This window comes from Notolabrus celidotus, chromosome 11 (genome assembly GCF_009762535.1).
Source record: "Notolabrus celidotus isolate fNotCel1 chromosome 11, fNotCel1.pri, whole genome shotgun sequence".
NCBI classification, from domain to species: domain Eukaryota; kingdom Metazoa; phylum Chordata; class Actinopteri; order Labriformes; family Labridae; genus Notolabrus; species Notolabrus celidotus.
The window spans coordinates 32,288,202-32,311,292 of record NC_048282.1 but is presented as its reverse complement, the minus strand read 5'-3'; the positions used below and the strand labels follow the sequence as shown (position 1 = coordinate 32,311,292).

Here is a 23,091-nt window from a genome sequence, read left to right as displayed (position 1 = left end):
CTAACCCTAATCCTAACCCTAACCCTAACCCTAATCCTAACCCTAATCCTAACCCTAACCCTAATCCTAACCCTAACCCTAACCCTAATCCTAATCCTAACCCTAACCCTAATCCTAACCCTAACCCTAATCCTAACCCAAACCCCAATCCTAACCCTAATCCTAACCCTAATCCTAATCCTAACCCTAACCCTAATCATAACCCTAACCCTAATCCTAACCCTAATCCTAACCCTAACCCTAACCCTAATCCTAACCCAACCCTAACCCTAATCCTAACCCTAACCCTAATTCTAACCCTAATCATAACCCTAACCCTAATCATAACCCTAACCCTAATCCTAACCCTAATCCTAACCCTAATCATAACCTAACCCTAATCATAACCCTAACCCTAATCCTAACCCTAACCCTAATCATAACCCTAACCCTAACCCTAATCATAACCCTAACCCTAACGCTAATCATAACCCTAACCCTAACCCTAACCCTAATCATAACCCTAACCCTAACCCCTATTCACCCTAATCAAGTAGCTGATCACTCCTAAAAGTCTGATCCTCAAACTGCTCCTGGTTAGGGATCATTTAAATAAAGACCTTCAAGTTTCTGTCATCAACAAGTCTCTGAATTCTGTTTAGAGAAGATTTTATTGCATTAACAAGAGTCACGGTTCATTGTGTGTCCTTTGTAATGTAGCACTTCACAATACAGCAGGATTGTAAAAACAACCATTATTTCACCAAACCAATGATTTTAGAAGCGGTTACATACTGAACATCGATTTATATATCTATAAATCATCTTTGTCAGATTCAATTATTCACCAATCAAAGCACATTACTGTGAATTGCAACCTAAATGTCTCTAACTTTACATGACTGTGAGAAATCCAATCAGATTTGATGTGCACGCTTTACTTCACAAACATCACCTCACAAGACAAGAGCTTATTTTTTTTTCATTTTCAGAAATCATTGATGTGTCCCTAGCACAAATTAAAGATTACATTATTTCTGCAGGTGACACTGAAAATCAGCGAAGCTCAAGTTTATGAACCTTTCCAGAATGCTACTCCATGTCAGACACATGCAACCTAAAGAACAGCTTTGTAAAATGTAAAAAAAAAACAAAACAGGCTAATCCCCTGAAATTACAACACCCTAATCTTCAACATACTGAGCATATAAATATAATCCAGGAAATAAAAAAAGATTTAACATGGGAAACATCTGGAGAACACAGTGACACGTCAGTATACAGTACAGTACATAGCTTACCTTCTCCACTTTTCATAGTACAGATAAAACACACACACACACACAAGGTACATTCAAATAAAACACACAACATAATCTAAATTATCACAACATCCTTACAGGTTAAAGGTTCAAATAAAAGACATTATTTCTAAAAATAAGTAAGGCGGTTGTGAAAATGTAAATGCAACTTTTCGATTATTTGATAGTATTAATAATTATAATAATGTTAACAGAGAGCAGCAAGTTCCAGTTCTTCCTCAACACATTGTCATATAAAGTTATAATCCTGGGCTTAAAGCTGGGGTTGGTAGTCTCAGAAAACTAGCATGAATTTGAATGTAGCATTTCCTCATGACTCCGTCTAACCCCTCCCCCCCTTCCCCTCAGAGCTCCTCCAAAACGACGCCCCCGCGAACATATGATGGTGACTGATTCAAAACTGGTCCTCACAAAAACATTATCATAGTGAAAGTTAAAAACACAAACAAACATGGCTGCTGTTAGCACTCACAACTGTCATGCTAGCATTATCCAGTTGTACCGGTGACACGATATCAGGAGAAACGTTATAACACATATATAATACTGTAACAGCTCTACTGTTTGTTAAACGTGTTCAGTGTAGATGTTCTTAATTCCTACAGTGTTGACAGTCAGTGAAGGCATCAGGAGAGGTGTAGAGTGTGCGATCAGGAGAGAGGAGAGACAAGAGGAGAAGTTCTTCATTCATTCAAACATTGATTGTTTGTTGGTTTGTGTGATCACGGCTGACAGTGACCGGTTATTAAAGATCAACGTGTTCACGAATCGGCTCGTCATCCCTACAGTGTCCAGACGGACGCTACAATACATCTACATTTTCTGTAGGACTTACTGAATGTCATTAATTCTTCTGCTTGTCAGAGCCCCCGTGGTGAGAGCTTTCTAGACTCTGATCCGGACTACAGTCCTGAGCAAAGCACCTCATCAGGTCAGAGGGGACAGGCCCGAGGTCGAGCGAGAGGGGCAGTAAGTAGAGTCAGGGGAAGTAGAGGCAGGGAACGGGGAGTGAACACGCAGGAGGCGGGCAGAACGGCAGGACAGGATTTGATTGGTTTCATAAATTGGACCCTAATGACGGTGATTGGTTGGTGTTTTCCCAGGTTTACTCCAGCTGTAGATAGAGGCTTTTTTTTGGCTCTTTTTTAGGAACACATTATGTATTGATTGCCATCAGGACATAAAGATCATTTTAACCAGTAAAACAAAAAATATATCTAAATCTGACTACCAACCCCAGCTTTAACTCATGAAAAGTCAACCTCACATTGCAGCCTGGAAGCAGTAGAATTTAGCCTGGTCCTTTAAATTTTGGAACTGTGCATATAAAAGGCTGCAGTCCCTGTGTGTTTTGCATCAGCTGTGGATGTAAACACCCGTAGCTGAACGTTTATACTTACTGTCATTTCAAAACGTGGAGCACAGGACCAACAAGATAAGGACTGAATCACTGTCCAGGTACGTCCAGACTGCACTGTTTGCTGCTTTTTACATGCTCTAATCCAACCCCAAATTTGGAACACATTAAAATAAAGAAAGTGAACATGATTAAAACATAAATACATTCTGTGTAAGCAGAGGAATCAGAACCCTACCGTAAAGAAAAGTTTAGGAAAGCAGGTCTGATCACAGTCAGTCGTGATGAGCTTGTGCTCCTCTCTAGTGTCGGTCTCCTTTTGGTCTTCAGTTTGTCACAGGTAGGGATACTGGTTGAGTTTCCGCTGGTAAGAAGCACTGGAGTGGTGGTAAGGCTGCCCTCCCAGCTGCTGCTGCTGCTGCTGCTGTTGGTGGTTACCGTATTGTCCCGGAGCTGACCCTCCCAGGGTCAGACTCCCGTTCTTCTGCAGCAGCGCCAGTGATGAGTAAGCCCCCCCCGCCCGGCTGTGACGGGACGATCCGCCCTGCATCTGATCCACAGCCTGGGACACGGAGGCCAGGGCGGCTGAGGCTGGGTAGGCGTACAGATTCGGGGTGGAGCTGAAGAGAGGGTTCTCGTGAAGCCGGTAGGACGAGTTGGAGGAGACGGGAGGGGGGTATGTGGGCTGACGTCTTAAGGAATTGCTGCCTCCAGTTTGGTCATGTGATGACGACATCACAGACTGCTGTACCTGAAACAACAGAATATGTTAGACTAAATAATGAGCTCAACTGAGTCCTGAGATCGCACGAGTTACAGGATAGATTTATAAACCTTGCATGTCCCTGAGTCTTCTGATTAACTTCAACACACTTGCAGTTGCAACAGACACTTGAGATACATTCAAAAGCTGTTACCTGACTCAGGTTCAGAGGCTGAGACCTGCTGGATGCAGCCCGTTGATGGCGATCGGTGGTGGAATCTCCTGAACGAGTGGACTGCTGAGTTGAGGTCTTCTTGGACTTTCCAGAGCCACTTGTAGGTTGATCTACCCGTGCAAAATCAGAGAATATATCATAAGCTTACAAGTGGTGCAAAGATGAGTGGTTTTACTACAATCTAAGGGCTATATTGGATCACTTGACACAACAGCATCGAGTTATTTAATATAAAAACAAGATCTAGAAGCCCAGTGGATGATGGACTGAGTTTGACTCTGTCCTGGAGGACCTGGAGCAGCCGGGGCTTTGTGTGTTGTGCTCTCCCCTGGCTGGCTCTTCACAGAGGGCGTAACGATGGCCATAGACTTGTTGGTCTGTGAGCTGCTCTTGGGGCTCAGTGGGCTGCTGGTGGAGGAGTCCGAGTCGTGGGAGTCGTGCACCGTCACACAGCTGATCACGTTTGGCCTCTGGCTTGTTCCAGAGCTGAAGGAGAGAAATGTAAATAATCAGCAAACTGAACATTGAACAGGAAGTGATAAGAGCTGAAATGTTAAAGAGAGGAAATCAGCACACCAGGCAGCAGGGAACTTCCTGTCGTCCTCGTCCTCTGAGTCGCTGTGGATGGTGATGATGCTCACAGCAGGACTGGGCGTGTCAGAGATGACGATGGGCTGTGATTGGTCACCAGCGTAAGACGAGGTGTTGTGGACAACAGTGGAGGCCGAGTGTACCGAGGACACAGGCCTAGAGGAGACAGAGATAGATGAAATTATGATTTTATATACAGTATGTACTTTTATGAAACATTTTATTAAGCATTAAATATTTGAACAATCTTATACCCTTAACAAAAAGTACACAAAGCTAAAGCACCCATGACCCATCATTTATACACTCACATCTGAAGCACTGCAGGAATCAGTTCATAAATATATAAACAATGTAATCAATAATGGAATCCATTTATTTCTTGTTTTGATTGTTAGTTGTCAAGGTGAGTGATTTGATGACCTCAAATCAGCTGAACTGGACTCAGCCTGGTTTATACTACTGCGTTTTTCGACCGCAGGGACTTTACCCCTGAACTACATGCATTTCGACCGGAGGAACCAGGGTCTAAATTTAGTTCAGGGGTAGATAATCTCCCCCCTGAAAAGCCCCTTATTTGGGAGTAGTACTTTTCAAAGGTCCTGGGACTTTCGGCTGAATGTAACAGTGTTTACACAGTTGTTGAAACACAGAGGGAGTTCCTGGGAATGCATACTAGTTTAGTTATTTATTAAGATTTCAAAATATTATTTCATATAATTTTTTTTCTCCATGTCACTGACCTGATTTGAACAATCCACCTGGGACTTCAGCCCGCGGTCGAAACACAGACAACAATGGGTGCAGAGGAACCTTTTAGTTCAGGGTGTAAAGTACACATTGACACATAAGGTGCATTTCGACCAAGAGTTCTGGGGTCTTTCAGCTCCCAGAACTCTTGGTCGAAATGCACCTTATGTGTCAATGTTATGACAGTTTGGTTGCCTGCTTCCGGCCTTACTACATTTTCTGCTTGCCTTTTCACAGCAGCTCCAATCCAAACAGATTATGTTTATTTAGAGCTGATAGATGTTGCTATATATCATACAGCAACATATCAGAGGAGATTAAATGTACGGCCGATGGATGGCGATTCCAGAAGTGCTGTAATTGCAGGAAATACAATGCCTTCAAGTAAACCAATCACAGGGCTTGTGGTCTGCATCAAGACGGCACGTAGTTACATTTGGGAGAAGGTGAACGTCAGGCTGTGTGCATATGCTTCTGAGTCAAAAGATAGCTACTCAGACCTCTGTCATTGATTCGATGCAGAGGTATATACAAGGCTCTACTTTTTCTCTTATTATAGGAAACTTGAATAACTCTTTATTTTCTGACAGTAGAATAAAGGTCCAGATAAAGCAGCTGAGGCGTTCTTGTCTTGCAAACAGAAGAAGGGATCAAACATCCGTGTAGATAATGTGAGTGTCAGGTAGTGTGACAGGATACCTGGCTCTGCTCTCTGCATGTCGAGCCTTTGACCTCTTGCTCAGTTGGGATCTCGTGTGAGCCGCTCCTGAGTTGTGGCTCTGTGAGGCGGCGTGACGGCCGACCCCAGAGTCCTGCTGGCTGGCTGCGTCGTACTGGTTTCCATGACGACCCCTGTGAAAGGAGCACACGGGACAGAGTGAGCTGAAGCTGTGCTTTCATACCAAAGCGGCAACCTTCGTTCTTAAAATATGAAGCCAACGCGGGAGTGTTTTAAACCGCAGTTCATCGAGGATCCGCTTGAGGCTGGCTGCAGAAACACCAGAAACCACATAGACACCAATTCAAAGAAGACAATCTTTCTATCAACACACACTGCAGGGGGCGAATTTTTCTCAAACGTGACGATTCAGAAGATATTAAGATTACGAGTTTTTGCCCATTTAAGGACATGACTGACTTAACTGACAGGCAGGAACACATAGCTGTTGGCTAGGAGGCTCAAACCCTGTCTCTTTGCGTCACACTAAGTTTGGTTGAGTTCAGCATTTCCAATATGGCTGACGATTGGCTTCAAAACGGTGCTCAGGAACAGATGGGTGACGTAATGGATACTATGTCCATTATTTATACAGTCTATGTTTCATAAAAAGAATGAAGACAGAGAGTCATGTTTGACTGACTCACCTCCAGCCTGAGGCTTGTTGGCTGTCAGGGATGGGAGCACCCATGGGTGATTCCGGTACCACGGCCTGCCCCGGGTTATGAATGGCCATGCCGGGCATCTGCTGCCACGTGGAGGGGATGAGGATCTGCTGTGTGCCTGCAGGCCAGCCCTGCTGTATGCACACACACATGGGAAAAAACATACCTGAGAAACTTCTCATTTCTCAAACCTTTACACTTTCTGAAGAGAGTAAACTGCAGCTCTTTGACCACAGAAGAAGCAAAGAGGAGAAGTGTGTTATTTTCTTAGACACACAAGCAGGAAGAGCACATGCAGTTTGTTGACAACCGCAAACATTCCCATCTTCATCCTGCACAAAGACATCAACAGATGTCCCATTTAAACTCTGAACACTGACAGCTGAATGACGCACAAGATCCAGAGACATAGCCACCGTCTGTATCTCCTCTCAGAGACGTGTTCCTGTGCAAAGAGCTGCGATTGTTACTGCTCACACAGAAATGTGCTGAAAGGCAGTAAATACAAACCAAGACAGAGAAAATAAACTTTTCACTGAGGATGCCAAACATGCATGTGGTATAGTCCTGTGAAAAACAAGAGTCCAAACAGAGAGAGCACATCAGATATGAAAAAGACAGGAGTGTGTTAGCTGGCAGCTGAAGATACCCAAAGAGAATCAATTTAAATTGAAGCTTTGAAGTGATGTAAAAAAAAATCTGACATCTTATTCTTCATCCAAATGTGTTGGCTTCTATCGGTCCACCTCTGAATTCTCTCAAGCTTCCCTCAGCTGTGGTCAGCCAAAAGGCACAATGCCTCTTACCTAAGAATAAAACCTTTTATTTCCTGTCCAGAGTTATTCCTGTGCAGAGAGAGAGCTGCTTTTGTTACTGCAGAGAGAGAAACATGCTGTGAGAAGCTGTAAATAACAAACTAAGCTTAGGAAGGGAGAGAATAACATTTCACTCCAAGCATGCACGTGATCCAGACCTGTGCTGGGAAAAGAAAAGAGCCCAGAGGAGAGTAAGACAGCCCACCTGAAACAGACAGGAGTGTGTTAGTTTGAGAAAAGGAAAGGAAGAAATGGAGGTGGCAACACTGGTTTTAATGCTAAAAGGAGAACTGAAGAGAGATAGGAAATGTGGGGAGGAGAGAGTTGAGGAAGATATGCAGCAGTGGTTCATGGCCGGGAGTACAGCCTTTGTATATGAAAAGCACTTTAACCGCTAGACCTCTTCTGACATTTCTTCTTTTTTCAAGTTTCCTTTCTGGTTATCTGAATTAAATATTGGCCAAAGCCTCTGAAGCTTTAAAAACCCAGTGGTGTGAGGTGTTGTGTGACATTCTGTCTCTTTCAAATCACACTGAGCTCTATATGTGATAATCTAAAGCTGCTCTTACACAGGTTTTTAAGTTTTTCTTAAACCAACTGTGCTAACTATTTGATTCTTTCTCTTGAAACAAGAGGCGAAAATGTGGCAGCCAGCATCTTACAGAAGGCTTTAAAAAGTATAATTCATCAACATAAGGTTGTGTCAACACCTACAGCACCTCCACACTGCAAACCTCTATGGCAACTAGTGTTTGATACTCCAAACTTTTTCTTGAGACATAAATATATATAGAATAAAGAGGACACAGGGTGTGTGAATTTTAATCATATACACTACCAGTCAAAAGTTTGGAAACACCTTCTCATTCAAGGGTTTGTATTTATTTTAATAATTTGAAACACCGTAGATTAATACCAAATAATTCAAAATGTGAAATAACATATATGGAATTATTTAAGTGTTAAACAAAGCAGAATATGTTTTATATTTTAGATTCTGTAAAGTAGACCCCTTTTTCCTTCATGACAGCTTTGCACACTCTTGGTATTCTCAGTCTGCTTCATGAAGTGGTCCCCTGGAATGGTTTCTAATTAACATGAGCCTTGTCAAGAGCTCATTTGTAGAATGACTTGCCTTCTTAATGTGTTTGAGACCATCAGTTGTGTCGTTCAGTGGTAGGGTTAATACACAATGGATAGCCCTATTTGACTACTGTTGTAATCCATATTATGGTGAAACCAGATTATTTCATAGTTTTGATGTCTTCAGTATTAATCTACAATGATGAAAATAATTAAAATAAACAAAAACCATTGAATGAGAAGCTGTGTCCAAACTGTTGACTGGTAGTGTATACATAGCAGCAGATAGCGCTTGTACATTAATTTCTGGCCTGTGAGTCAAATTAAACTTCTGTGTGTGGCTCAAGTTCCACAGTTATGAAACTATATGGCCTTGTGACTGTGAAAAGTTGTGCACATGCGTGTTCTTGTCCAAAGTCTAATGCATGAAGGCACTGAGGCTGCAAGCACAAGCAAAAGCACAACCCAGACATGTGAGTTGAAACAAATCCCCTGCTGCAGCCTTCAGACATTTTTGTGCTGTTAGAGGAAGGAAGAACAAAAGAGATGATGATGATGATGATGTTTTACCAGCATGGAAATATTCTGATCCAGTAAACCGCCTAGACTTTCCCCCCTGCAGCCGACTGGCAGCCGCAGCGGATCTAAAGGTGGCGCTCCTGCCACTGAGGCGTACAGTCCGCTCACCAGCAGGGGGTCCAGGGAGGCCTGAGAGGAGAGGAGGTGTGAGGGAGGGGAGGAGGAGTGTTAAGACATCCAGACAGATAGATAGAAGAGGACACATGTGGATCACATCTGCTCTATATTGAAGTAGACTGCAAAAATGAGGGCCATGTCGCATTTGATTAAGAGTGTGTAGTGATGACACCAGAACAAGAAGGAGGAGAGCAAAGAGGGGGGCATGTTTGAGGCTATTCAGCAAACAAATACATATACAAAACAATAAATGCATGAACAAACACATGTAAATAAAACAATATCAAGGTGACAGAAGTTCATTGATGTTTGGTCATAAAGCCAGATTGATTCTGGATCTGAGTCCAAGCTGATAAGATTCACTGAGCTCCACAGATAACTAATATCTCTCTTTCTGTCACTGTTCCTTTTTAATAATAACCACTCTTACCAGCTGTAGATCCAATATATAATTAATTATGAAAAAGATATTTGCTGCTTCTCTTTCTGGAATATCCCAGTCTAAACTCAGGCCCCCTAATATTTTGTGTAAGTTAATGTACCGCCCCAACACAAGTCGGTCTGCTGCAATCTCAATTTAAAAGCACATTAGTGTTATGTTGTATACATAATTTGCTCTGCAAACTGAAAGACACAAATCACAATATTGTTTATGATATTTTAATTTAGAAGCTGCATTTTACTGTTGTAGCTCTTGGAGTTAGAGAACATTTGGCAAGTTTAGTTCCTCCTTAGAGGTCACGACCCCTTCAGACCGTCTGAAGATGAATGTTGGGGTTCATGAGATGATAAATGAGGCAGCACAGAAGCAAAACAAAGTTCTTCTTCCACTCAGAAATGTGTTTCCATCTTTCATAGATCTCTACATTGTGTTGCTTATTAGGTTTCATACTATTTTAAAGTCATTAATCCTCCAAGAGTGGTCACAGTTATGAAACAATCTGAGAAGTTAAGAGGGGAAAGGTTTTTAAAGTTGAACTGCAAACAGCTCATCAACATCTGAGACCGGTTAAGGGACTGAACTCAACGATCCTTTAATGGGTCAGAAACCTCACAGAACAGGTGGTGTAATTCTTCACACTGGGCCTTACCTGAGTCAGCATGCTGGGCTGGATGTGAAGAGACTGGGACGACTGGTTCTGAGGAACCAACGGGACTGGGTTGTCCATCCTGACTGGATAACCAGATGGCTTACTGGATGTTTGAAGACCTGTAAGGAGAAGGATGGAGACAGGTTTAAAAAAAGTAATGTTGATTTAAAATGAAGACTAAAGAAAGAGATCATGAGGTTTAGGCTCTGATTTAAACATCTGTGGTCCTCACCCTGGATGGTGGGCGGGCAAACGATGAGTGTTTGCTGGAAGGGCTCAGTCTGGGTGCAGAGCTGTGTGGGTCTGGTCTGCAGAGGGACCCCCTGCTGGGTCAAGCCCGGGATGTTTATGGTGGCCTGTTGGTAGAGACCAGGCTGGTAGTTCAGGAGTGGGACGTTACTGCTCAGGGACAGAGACTGGCCTCCTGTGGACGCCATCTGAGACAGAATACAACAAGTTTAAAGGCTGAAAAGATCGACAGAGCTCAGAAGGAAAGACCCGGAGCCCTCAAGTCAAAACAGACTCACAGATTAAGTTCTGGATGTGTGCATGAGAAGAACATGCTTAGGCATACATTTAATTTATGCATACATCTTCTCCTGTATGCTGAGGCTGATTTAGATCTAGAAATGTCTGCTAAATGCCTCACATGGTCAACCACATACCTTTTAAAGTTCTTGTGATAGAGTGACTTGTTGCAGACAGTATCAACAAAACTTTGCAGACCTCAAGTGATGTTGTACAGCAAAGTTTTGGGAGCAAAACAACACCTCAACCTCAATAAGAAGAATGAGACTCTGTGTACAAAAATGAGTGTATGCATGGTCTACACACGGTTGATAAATGAGGCCCCTAAGCCATCACTTTAAAAAGCGTCTGTTCTCACCTGAGGCACAAAAACTGAGACCACATGAGTAATGTGACCTGAAGCTCTCACCTGATTGTGCTGGTTGAGCTGGCTGCTGAACGTGACCGTGAGGTTGGTGGCTGCACTCGGGGTGTTGTTACTGGCAAACATATTCTTTCCATTCTCAAAGGCGCTGCATCTGCGTTTACAGATGTCCATATTCTGGAAGCAGGACTTAACGCTGTAATAAAACAAATAATCAAACATCACAAACACCGGAAAACTGCTAAGATAAAGCTCCTGTAATCATTCCTATGTTAGCATCCTGCGTGTGCTGTCTTACTGTGAGCTGTGAGGGAAGTGGAGCAGGTGTGTCATGGTCACAAACGGGTGGTTCAGCGTCTTCATGGGTGTGATACGTTTGTCTGCGTCCAGCGTCAGCATCTTCTTCAGCAGGTCGATGAACTCACGTCTGTCAGCCTTCTCGGCCAGGATGTCGGTGCCCTCCAGGTTTGTCATGTTCACCTGGTATCCCAAAGTCAGTATATCAAACTTCTTAAAACACTAATACCACTGTGTATTGAGCAGACTTCAACCCACACATGATTTGCCCAAGGAGAGAATTTAAAAGAGCTGCAAACAAACTGAAACAGCCTCCTCCTCACCTGCATCATATCATCCAGACAGTTGAAGATGTATTTTCTCGCCTCCTTTGACTTGATGCCCATCTCTGCCTCATGCTCTGCAGGCGTCTAAGAAAAAACAACAACAACAGCAAGATCCCAGTAAGTATTCTGGCTCATGCTTGTTATGGAAGCGTCTCACACATTCTGTGTTCTCTCTGAGGAGTGACTCACTTTGAGTCTCCAGAGCGGGTAACTGGAGTCGGGGCCTCTGTTGAAGAAGCGGCTGGTCTTTGTTCCTGCACTCAGAAGATACTCTGCTGGAAGGCCCTGAGTCTGGGAAATGTAACGGATCTGGGAGAGACAGAAGAAGACAGAGAAGAATGTCAGGAGCCAGAAAACAAATGTAAACTCAGGGAAATATATATGCAGCAGTGTTTACAGGTCATATGTCAGAGGGGTGTTTAAGTCAGCCTCTTGTTGATTTACATGACAAACATTCAACTGAATAAAAGTCCTGAAACATGTTTGAACATTTTTGTCAACTAAAGGCTGATTTATACTTCTGCGTTGAATTGACGCCCAAGGTCCGCATAGCTCTCGTACCTACGCAGAGGCCTACGCACTTAGCTGACGTGCACCTCCTCCAAAATTGTGCGTCAATGTGTCCGTGACGCGCAGCAATTCTCAGCTGAAATGCTTGAGGGCAGTGTGGTCTCTCTGATAGCAGGTCGCCTGCTTTCGGCCGCGCTATGATCTCTGTTTACTTTTCCACAGAGATTCAGAGCTTGTTATGTTAATTTACAGCTGATACATGTTGCTGTTTATCATACAGACATGATTACATGAAGAATAGAGAGGAGGAGATGAAATACACGGCCGATGTGTGGCCAATGAGCAGGTATCCTGGAAGTGCTGGAAGTGCTGCAAGTGCTGCAAGTGCTGCAAGTGCTGCAAGTGCTGCAAGTGCTGCAAGTGCTGCAAGTGCTGCAAGTGCTGCAAGTGCTGCAAGTGCTGCAAGTGCTGCAAGTGCTGCAAGTGCTGCAAGTGCTGCAAGTGTGGGAAATACAAGCCGCCGAGCGGACCAATCACAGGGCTTGAAGTCTGCTTAGTTACATTTTGGAGGAGGTGCACGTCAGCTACGTGTGTAGGCCTCTGCGTAGGTACGGGAGCTACACGGACCTCCGGCCTGGGCTACGCCGTCCATTGAAGCAGAAGAATAAATCAGGCTTGAGAGTGGTTTCAATCTTCTCCTCTTGCTCTTGAGAATAAAGTGAGTTTGTCCCCCAAATTAATATTTTTTAAACTGTTTCTGAAATTTAAATAGAGAATAAATGAAAATTCTAAAATGTATATATGTACATTTTTAGAGTATATTGTTTAGGCATGTTGTGAGGCTGACCTGATCATACTCAGAGGCACCAGGATAAAGAGGCCATCCCAGGAACAGCTCAGCAATAACACATCCCAGAGACCACATGTCGATGGCTTCACAGAAAGGAAGGCCCAGGATGATTTCTGGAGCTCTGCAAGTAGATGACATTTCACATATTATAAATAGATGAAGTCATTATTCTACCCTTTATTATGCAGTTGAGGTCAAAACACGTACCTGTAGTAGCGGGACTGCAGGTAGGTAGAACAAACAGCTTTCGACACGTGGCTAGCAGAGCCGAAGTCGATCACTTTCACCCTGTACGGCTGCCTCAGAGGATCCACTAACATGATGTTCTCCGGTTTCAGGTCCGCGTGGATCAGACCGAGGCTCTTCAGCTTCATGAGCGCCGTGGCGACCTGCTGAAGGATGGGCCGTATGCACTTGAGCATCAGAGGGCTGAACTTGCTGTGCTTCAGGAAGTCGTAGAGGTTCTGCTCCAGCATCTCAAACACAAGGCACGTGTGGTTCTTGTGCTGGAAACACTCGTAGGAGCGCACAAAGTTGAACTCGTCGGCGTTCTCTGTGCTCAGCCGGCTGAGGATGCTCACCTGCAGAAGAGGGTGGAGGGAAGAGAAAGAGAAAGGATGGAGGGAGAGAGAAAGAAAGGTTTCAATTTGTTAATAAGTGGACAAAATGAAAGAAGTACAAGCTCCCTTCTATTCTGCCTTATATCAATCTGTTTGCTCTCCCTGTATTTGCAGGCTTTTAGCAGAACCATTACAAGTCTCAGCCCAGCATGTGATTACTTTCAGAGCAAATTTGGGGATTCAGACATTTCATCTTTTCAATTTGAGTAGTGAAAAACATATTTAAATATTAAAAATCAAACCACTGATAATGAAATATGGTAACATTTTGCATCAGAGAATTTGGTCACTCTGATTTTTTTATTTTCCTCTCTTCTGTTTATTCCTATCATGTTTATGCAATATTCACTACAGTTCCCATAATGCTTTGGGCAGTTGCAGCTGATGCATTTTTCTCTAGGGAGGCTACAATGCAATTTAAGATAAGATAAGATAAGATAAGATAAGATAAGATAAGATTAGATACTCCTTTATTTATTCCTCAACGGGGAAATTCACAGAGTACAAGAATTCCAAAATTATTATATTATAATATATTATATTATATATTGCATCATAAATACAGTATAAAGCAAAGCATAATAACAGGTGTTACTAAAAAAAGTGTATTTATTTCATCCAAAGACCTTTAATTTAACTAAATCTGCAGCTATTACAGCCATTATTTGTGTTTATAAGAAATAAAAGTGTAAAGTAACAGTCAAGACGACCTTAACATGGACCAGCTACTAATAGGAGCTCACTCTGCAGTCTCCAGATACATTTCTAGATTTCCAGATAAACTTGATCTATCAATTCATGGGTGATTTCGCTCCTTGCTGCCACCTGTTGGTGGGTGTGTGTAATGCATTGTGGCACATTTTTCTTGCCCTCCAATAAGCCCTGTGTCTCTCGACTCAAAGAGGAATGCCAGTGTGCATGAACAACTTATAAGGAGAGACAATGCAAGAAAACATGACGAATTAGTAACTTTAGACATTCTGAATATTTTTTGTCAACATTTCTCCTGCAGGTTATATAATTTACCCCTTATATAAAATATGTTTACCTTGCTTTCAATAAAAACAAACAATTATAAAGTAACTTATAAAAGTCATACTCAGTAAAAGTCTGTCATTCTCCATGTAGGCGGTGCCTAAGCGCCCCCTAGTGATCAGGTGACGCTGACTTTTGTTGAAGTACAATTTAGGCAGTTCTTCTTCTCCACTCTATAATTTGTATTTTTGTCTTTTAACAATATATAGATTTTTATTTGTAGTCTCTTTTTTGTGTATATTCAAATTAAAACAAACTTTATTTTATGTAAACAGCGAGCATATTTCCTTGGCTGGAGCTGGACAGGTACCAAAAACATTTACCTTCACATTGAATGATGTATAATTTAATGTATAAGACCATAAATATTGTATTTTGAATTTGAAGTATAATTGACGGCTCAGGGATCTACCAACCCTTGACTTTTTATTTTAACACACTCACCTCGATTTGACCCTGCCGAGCATAAGAAGGATGATTCTTCAGGATTTTAATCGCCACTATCTCGTTTGTGCCTCTCTTCCAGCATTTCGCAACCTGTCCGAAGGTTCCCCGCCCCAGGAACTCCAGCACCTCATAGCTGTTGGACATGGAGCACAGGATCTCATGCTGCACCAGCTGATAGTCGCCCTCGCTGTGTGAGTTGCTGCTCTTTGTGGTTGAAGTTGAGTGTGCTATAGACTGAGCCGTTGTGGTTCCTCCCCCGCCGGCTGTGCGGTTTGAGACGACAGGCGCCGAGAGCTCCTCCAGGATCTGGACGCTGTCGCTGCTGTCCACCTCCTCGCTCTTCCTCTTCAGGCTGTACTGTTTGTGGTAAAGGTTACACGGCTGAGAGGAGGACTCTGCATCCTTCACGCGCCGGCTGGAGGAGGAGGATGAGGAAGAGGAGGAGGGGGGTCCACGAAGGCTGCCTGTGCTGTCTGCTGCCCGCACCACCGTCTGCTCCCTGGAGCTGGCTGTGGGTGGGGGCACCTGATTGGAGTTGTACACCGTGTTGAAGTTGGAGTCAGAAGTGGAGGGTGCAGCTGCCTGGGAGGGGCTCTGCTGGTAGTAACCATTATCTCCCAGCTGGTTTGATGCCTCCCAGGCAGGGTTCTCTACTTTGAGCCTCTTTGAGCGAGAGTAGGCACTGGAGGACACGGAGGGAGAGGAGAACACCTGGAGCTGAGACGACATGTCTGTGGGATGAATTAAAGACACCATCAATAAGACCTCCATAACCATAAATGAGAATATGAGACACTGTTATACAGCTTCTCTGAATTTATGGGGTTGAAACTAAGGAGTGAAAGCACCCATAAAAAGCTCTACCTATAAATGATTTGGAATATTCAAGTTTTATTTCCACTGCACCAGTATGATACGGTGGCCCTGAAGTGCAAAACACAACAACAAATCAGGAAACACGATGACAAAACAGACAGATGTTAATGTTGTTGTGTTTTCTAATTTGTTGTTGTGTTTTGCACTTCAGGGCCACAATATTATGAAGCTTAATTTCACAAACTAATTCAATTTATTTCAATTAGGGATCCACATAAATTCAATGATGATACACATAAAATGCAATGTGCTTTGAGTGCTTTGTTTGTCTAACCAGCAGCACAAACTAAATCATGTCATAAGAAAGAAAACAGGAAATCCTGAAAATACAGATTATTATTATTTTTTTATAATATCAAATTATAAATATAAATGTATACTTTGGCGTTACATACATGCCTCATCTTTTGTTTAAATTGAATCAACAGCATTAGTTAAGTGTTGCACTTCTTCCTATTCCCTGTTTTGCAGTGAGTAGGTTGTGATGACTAATTGCTTTGCTTGCCTATAAATAGATTTTTTTAAATCTTTAATGAATGTATATGTATGTGCATGTGTGTACATATGTATATGTGTATATGTGTATGAAATAAGAGTTGGGATTATATTTATTGTTATTATTGTTTACTTTCTGTGAAGCACTTTGTAACTCTGTTTAGTAAAGTGCTATATAAATAAAGTTTATTATTTATTATTATTATTTAGTCTTTTTAATTTGTCTTCCAAGATGTTCGAAATAAACAATTAAAATAAAATAAAATAAAAAATAAATAAATGCCCAAAGCTTTTGATCACCATTGTTATTTAAAGTTATTTTGCTTTTAATATACTCTTAAATCAATGACAAACATGCACCAAGATAAATATTATTAAGGCTGAAAACACTTTATCTCACACCTGCAGTATTAATCAGTCAGTGTTCAATGACTACCCGGTCTGCCTCATCTTCATCACACACCAGGGTCAAGGTTTTGGCTCGTGGTCCCCGCCCCTTTAGCTACCTGTGCACGCCTCTGCGTCAAACCCGCAGCCTGACAGTCCAAACCTCCACCTTTGCATGAATGACATTACCTGTATCTGATGACTGAACACACCGGCGCTGATCTGACATCTAAGGCCTCTTCCTCATCTTCTCTCCGGGCTCTGAGTGCTGCTGCAGCTGATCAGCTGAGCTCGCTTAGCCGCCTGCTGCTGCTGCTGATGCTCTGGAGCTCGGGGGGGCAGGACGGAGGAGGGCTCAGCTCACAGCCAGGAACCGAGTCATGTCTGACTCGAGTACGAGGTCACATCTCGAGCCAGGCGACGACGAGGTGCATGATGTCCCTGGAGGTGTCAGACAGCACCAAAGAGAGCGCCGTCGTCCAGACAGAGCTCCATCATCATCATCATCATCATCGCAGTCTGACTGCTCAGCGTACTTCCTGTTCTGTCGAGATTACGTCATGACGCACCGAACGTCAATGGAGTTGTTCCCTGCTGAGACTCTGAAATGTGATCTCTCCATGTTTAAAATGTACAAACTAATACATTAAACCAGTGGTTACCCCCTGGGGGTCACGAGACACTAATTTGGGGTCGCGAGATGTCTTCCAGAATTTTTGTTTCATTTTAAATTATCTGAGGATGCCTATTTTACCCATTATTCTAAAAAATATTGACAAAAATAGTTAAATTTTAAATAAAATCTTGCAAAATTAAAAAAATGTCATTAGTTGCTCTCTTTCTTTGTTGCCAGATGACTCCTAAGGTTAGGTTAAGTTAACATTTAATTAATAAAAGCATCAGTAGCAGCAAGTTAATTCACAGCACCACAGGAAACACAGCTAGGTGTGCATGAAGGTGCTTTATTTTCTGCAGACCAGCTAAATGGAGTATGAAACAGCATTTAAATCTCTTCCAGGGATAGCAGATCGCAAGTCTTTCGTACCTATATTTTGGGGGTCGCGGGCTGAAAAGTTTGGGAACCCCCTGCACTAAACCAATATATTAACTATTATCATCATCCCTTTATCTGTCAGTTATTTTCAAGAGTTAAGATAACATATTCCTTTATTTGTCCCACAACGGGGAAACCTAAAGTGTTACAACAAGAGCATATAAAATAGTTATAATTAAAAAACTATTAGCAATTAAAAAGTACATTTAGTACATCCTAAATAAAAGTATGTACATAACTAAATAAGTCAATTTACAATATATTTACAAGACCAGTGATAAAGTGAGAAATGTGCATAGACTAGTAACATAACACATGCACATGAGATGAAGTGATAATTGCATGTTAATAAATAGACAGTCATCATCCAGGATGTAAAAGCTCCAGTAAAAGTTGGAGATACTATTTCCCATAGCTTTAAACAACATATTTGAACGACCAGCTTCCCCAGAACCTAAAAAGACTCAAAGAAAAGCAGCAAATCTTCACATAGAAAGCTTGGACCAGAAAATTATTGACATTTCTGGTTAAGTAGTGTGTTCAATTCCTTTTACATTGTTAAGATTTTTTCAAAGTAGCCTAAATAATATCCAGCATTGTTTAAATGCTGTTCATTTATTTAAATCAAATGTTATAATTCCCTAACTTTATTGTTAGGATGCATTGCACACATACATTAGCATACTACACACCACATTTTATTTGTAGGTCTTCCTACTCACCTGCATTTTTGGTATGTGTAATTACAACTATATCTACTACAGGTATAGGTCATTGGTCTGTAGTAGAAAAAAGGATGATAAAGCACTATCTAGGGTGGAAATTTTTGCAGGAAAATGGGGGATGGTATCCTCTAGGGCAATGATTCCTAAAGTGGGGGTCATGAGATGTCTTCCAGAATGTTTTTCTTTTTTATGTTATCTAAAATTAGTACATTTTACCCATTTTAGTAAAAAATATCAACAAAAATAGTAACCAAACTTGAGATAAAACCTGGACAATAGAACATGTAATGAGTTTTCTGCCTTTTGCTTTTAGCCAGATGACTCCTAAGTTTAGTGTTAGTGAACAGTTAATTATCAAAAGCATCAGTAGCAGTAGGTTAATTCATAATGGCACAGGAAACACAGACACATGCTCATATAGGTAGGGTCATTTTCTGCAGACCAGCTAAATGAAGCCACATTAAGTCCCTCTGAGGGACAGTGGGGGTCGCAAGTCTTTGCCGCCTATATTTTGGGGGTTGCAGGCTGAAAAGTTTGGGAACCCCTGCTCCAGGGTGCCATCCCAGTAGAGAAAACTTACTGTGACATGATTTAAGCTACTTGTCTCTGTTTCACCGTGAATGCATCACAACCTTGTAGTCAATTTACCTCTTATATGGTTTGAGACAGCCTAAGTTAGGTCTTATGATTCTAAAACTGCACATACACCTATAATGACGTGTGTGCTTGCAAAATAAGCTGTTATACTTCTCATGCTGGATGTCACTACTCTCATATTTCCTCACCAGAGGGCGCTGTTGTTGCAGCTACACAGAGATGTGATATAGCTGATTGTCGAAGCCCACAAAGATCTTTGAGTGCACATGTCTTAACACAAACAATGTTTATTCTCAATCCATCATTCATCAGCATTCCTCTTCATTCTGATACATTAGCATTGTATGCTTCTACAGCATGTAAACAGTAACGGAAGCACTGCATTTCATAGTGGTACTGCAGGGTACATTACACAAAAACACATTACAAAGACTACACCAGCATAGTCAACGTTTGACCAAGAAAAGTAACACTGCGACTTCTGGATGATGGATTGTTGGTGATGATATGACACGTAGCTGAGTTCAAGTTTAAATATGAAATAATATGGGAGTAAATGCATGCAATACAAAACAGGGCAGTTATGGAGTATTGATGAATTTCCTTCAATAATGAAACATAATGATACGAATAATGGAACTGATGCAGCAAATTCTCTATGCACGGTAAAGGAAACAATCTTAACAAGTGCTTTATCAAAAGTTTCATCTAACATTGTACAAAAGCTTTATTTGTATGTACATTTAAGAGGAAAAGACCAGCAATTCCACATTTAAAATAATAGAACAGCACATGACTCTTAAAGATATAATGCAGGTTTAAAAACACTGAACACATCCCACATTTCTCTCCACTTTATCTTGTCTTTAAAACAGGGATGGTAGCTAATAAAAGTGAAATATGATGTTTATTCTCCGTCCAAGTGGCTCAAATTCAAAGCTCAGCTTGAGTTATGATGTTATTGTGACTCATACTGAAAAGGAGTTTCAAGTTTCTAATTCTATCCTCTTCCTGGTCGACTACCTGAAGGAGTGTCTGAAGTGCACACTCCTCCGTTTCAGCTTCTCCGGGTTGTGTGAAGCCATGTGGGAGAATTCTCGGAAGATGTCAAGGTATGTGGCGTCTCCTGGTGAGGAAAACAACAGAAATAATAAGGATGAAAATGAGGCACAAAACAGACACTTATCAGAGTCAAAACATCTATTATGAATAAAAGCAGGGGTAAAAACAAGAAGCAGAGGAGTCCAAAGCCTCATGAATGAAAGGGTGAAAAACAGGCAGAGGCACCATGAAGCCTCCCTCTTTCAACTCTGCAAATTCTGAGCCTTTACTTTTCTGGTGTCCATGGCAGCCGATGAATCTGCCGGCACAACAAAAGCAGTTGAACTCTTTTGTGCCCTCTGAGAGCTCCCAGGCTCGGCTAATTAAAAAAAAAAAGGAGGAATGAGCATTCCTGGTTTTCCCTGTTTCTGTATGTGCGAGTGTGAGAAAGAGAAGCAGAGCGAGAGATCAAGGAATTATAGATTATCTGGATTCTGTTTCAGTTCCTCTTGTTTTAAACCCACAATGAGCTCTAAAGGAAAAGAAACAGTTCAAAGTTGTTTGATCAGCAGCAGTAGAGCACAACTAGGACATTAACTGAAGTATTTCATATTTACATGGATTTTTATCTTTTCTTACAACTTTACATGCCAAATATAATTTTTTGTACATCATTACAATCTTCTGAAAGCTTTAGTTAATTAACACTTTATGATTTCTGCATATAAACAAAGAAAAAGCTTATTTTAAGTGGTGAAATGTTATATTTTTTATTAGGAATTAAACTACCCAGTGCAGATTAAATCATCTAAAAACTCAATAAATAGTTTCATTTATTAATTAGTTTAATTTAATTAATTTAAACTTTTATAAAGAGGAACTTTCTCAACATTTTAAGGTCTTAGTTTTCAAAAAAATTGTAAATCATCATGTTTTTTTCAACAAGCTCCCACCTGTTTATCATTAACTTTGACTCTTAATAATAAAGTTAGATTTAAATGTATAGGTTTTTATTTAAGTACCCTTTTAAGGTTTTCCATACATTGTTTTTAATTCTGAGCTGAGGTTATTTTTACAGTTGACATACCTAAGTTATTTTTGTAGTAAATATATTTGCATATAACACGTCCCAACTTTTCATACTTGGGTACTGACTTTTGCAGGGGTGGCATGAAGTAAGTTTGCACACACACATGAATCAATAGCATGTCTTTACCCTTAACACCCCCACTAATCATAACTACTTTGACCACTGGCATTCAAGTATCCAAAACATGTTATGTTCCTGTATTGATTGTAAAATATAACAAATCAGAGTTGCAACTAATAAATCTTCTTAAAATCTTGAAGGACTTAAAAAGAAGCTATTCCAAGTCTCAATTTAAAGTAAGGACATCAAATGTGCAATGTTGACATACAAACAGAGTTACAGGAAGCGTTTTGCAACACAGCCTAAAAAGCTGATGTTAACATAAATCCTGCCTCAGACAAGCAAAAAGATCCAATCAAAGTTCAGGATTTTGGGGTGGCCAATCGTATTTTAAGGGGGTCAAAGCCACCCCGATGGATCCGCCACTGGATTTGGCCTTTAAAATAATATTTTGTTTTGTCTTGAAAGCAGTCAAATACCACAGACTCTTACAGTTTAATGTCATATATGACAAAAACAGCATCTAGTCTGGACCCAGATCTAGTACGCAGGAACTTTGGTCAAACATCCTTTTTCTGAGATCAAAGATTGACCTGCAAGCTCATTATTACTTCAAGAAGTTAAAGTCAGTCTGTGTGTTTTTAATGTGTGTCAAGTCATTCATTTTCAGGACTTATGGCTGAAATCACATCATATATGGTTGCAGCTACTGAGTATTGTTACCAACAGACAGCTGGAAATGTGCATTATATTGTGTTATAAACAATAAACATGGATATTGTGTAAAAAAAAATAATAAATTAATAAATAAAATCCTCTCCTTTTTTAAAATGTATTGTCACGATTATAATTTTTTTATTTTGTTTTATTTGTTTTGTTTTATTTTTGTCTGTTTTTTTTTAATTGTATTGTCATTTTTTGTGTCTTTATTTTCAAATCAGAAAAAAAACATTTATATTGTCCTGATGAATGCCAGCTGGGCATCAGTTGAAAACAGTCAGCAAGTATTCAAATATGATATTTATATTCTTCCACACAACAAAAGGTTCTATTATCATGCTGCTAAATTCACACATAAGGTCAGTATTAGTGTTGCAGTAATATGTTAACTTAGATGTTTGTTCATGCTGTTAGGTATTAGGAGGTTGTAGGAGAAAGTAAAGGAGGACATTGAAAGAAGCAAAGAAACAGAGAGAGAGGGAGGTTAGTTTCAGTCACATGTTCATTTATTTTCAGTACCATTTTTAGAAGACACTGGGAGGAGTTATTAAACAGAGAGGTCTAGCAGTGTTAATATGCACAGGTACTGTAGAATCAGAGACACACGTTCTCTTACAATATTCAAAGAAATGGTACAGATAACAGTCAGAGACAGAAAATACGAGAAAGTTAAAAATTGCATGTTAGAAGCAAGCAGTTAAAGTGTTAATAGTTTTTAGTTTATTTACACAACAGTCAATCGAATGACCCACTGACTGACACACAGCAGACACACACCGTACTGTACAACACGTAATCCTTCAGTGGCGTGATGCTAATCATGGTTTGATCAGTGATGACATCATTCATGTAGTAAGAACCTGCTTCCTGTTAGTAGGTAAGGTTGGTGCGTAGCTCTCGCGGCTATCACACCAAGTACTGCACAAAGTAAGAAAAGGCTGGATTCAGTGTTTTCAAAGTGCTGTGAATGCATCACTGAAGAGCAAAGAGGGGAAAGGAAGAGATGAGTGAGCTGATCCTTCTGTCAGAATGTCAATATTGTACTGCTGAAGGGTTCTGACCCA

General features: G+C 41.0%; 2 protein-coding genes across 5 annotated transcripts in view; both read right to left on the bottom strand.

Moving 5' to 3' along the window:
- Window positions 1-631: 631 nt before the first annotated feature.
- On the bottom strand, window positions 632-17,296 carry hipk1a (homeodomain interacting protein kinase 1a). 3 transcript variants are annotated; one of them, XM_034696820.1, is made up of 17 exons: window positions 16,930-17,279; window positions 14,980-15,713; window positions 13,088-13,461; window positions 12,878-13,001; window positions 11,710-11,829; window positions 11,518-11,604; window positions 11,196-11,377; window positions 10,943-11,093; window positions 10,238-10,442; window positions 10,006-10,124; window positions 8,789-8,926; window positions 6,303-6,454; window positions 5,637-5,789; window positions 4,173-4,343; window positions 3,889-4,082; window positions 3,576-3,706; window positions 632-3,409 (listed from the first exon to the last, which is right to left on the bottom strand). In XM_034696820.1, exons 1-17 carry the CDS (start codon window positions 16,967-16,969, stop codon window positions 2,993-2,995), a joined length of 3,492 nt encoding a protein of 1,163 aa, XP_034552711.1. In that variant the 5' UTR covers window positions 16,970-17,279; the 3' UTR covers window positions 632-2,992. The 3 variants fall into 3 exon arrangements, with proteins under 3 accessions (XP_034552711.1, XP_034552713.1, XP_034552712.1); XM_034696822.1 differs by lacking the exon at window positions 8,789-8,926 and having other exon boundaries at window positions 640-3,409; window positions 6,303-6,451; window positions 16,930-17,296; XM_034696821.1 differs by lacking the exon at window positions 8,789-8,926 and having other exon boundaries at window positions 640-3,409; window positions 16,930-17,286.
- Window positions 17,297-19,387: 2,091 nt separating this feature from the next.
- The window catches only part of LOC117821927 (arf-GAP with coiled-coil, ANK repeat and PH domain-containing protein 3-like), a 105,164-nt gene continuing 101,460 nt past the window's right edge, over window positions 19,388-23,091 (bottom strand). For both annotated transcript variants that reach the window (XM_034696484.1, XM_034696485.1), the window contains exon 25: window positions 19,388-20,242. In XM_034696484.1, coding sequence (XP_034552375.1) covers window positions 20,136-20,242 — 107 coding nt within the window. In that variant the 3' untranslated portion in view covers window positions 19,388-20,135. The remainder of the gene's footprint in view (window positions 20,243-23,091) is intronic.

Excerpts from the sequence above, each read along its gene's own strand:
- hipk1a (XM_034696820.1), bottom strand. The coding sequence starts at position 16,969 with ATGTCAGATCAGCGCCGGTGTGTTCAGTCATCAGATACAG. Across the intron at positions 15,714-16,929 it reads TGTTCAGTCATCAGATACAG|ACATGTCGTCTCAGCTCCAG; the intron begins GTAATGTCATTC and ends TTCATCCCACAG. Across the intron at positions 11,094-11,195 it reads CACTTCCCTCACAGCTCACA|CGTTAAGTCCTGCTTCCAGA; the intron begins GTAAGACAGCAC and ends GTTTTATTACAG.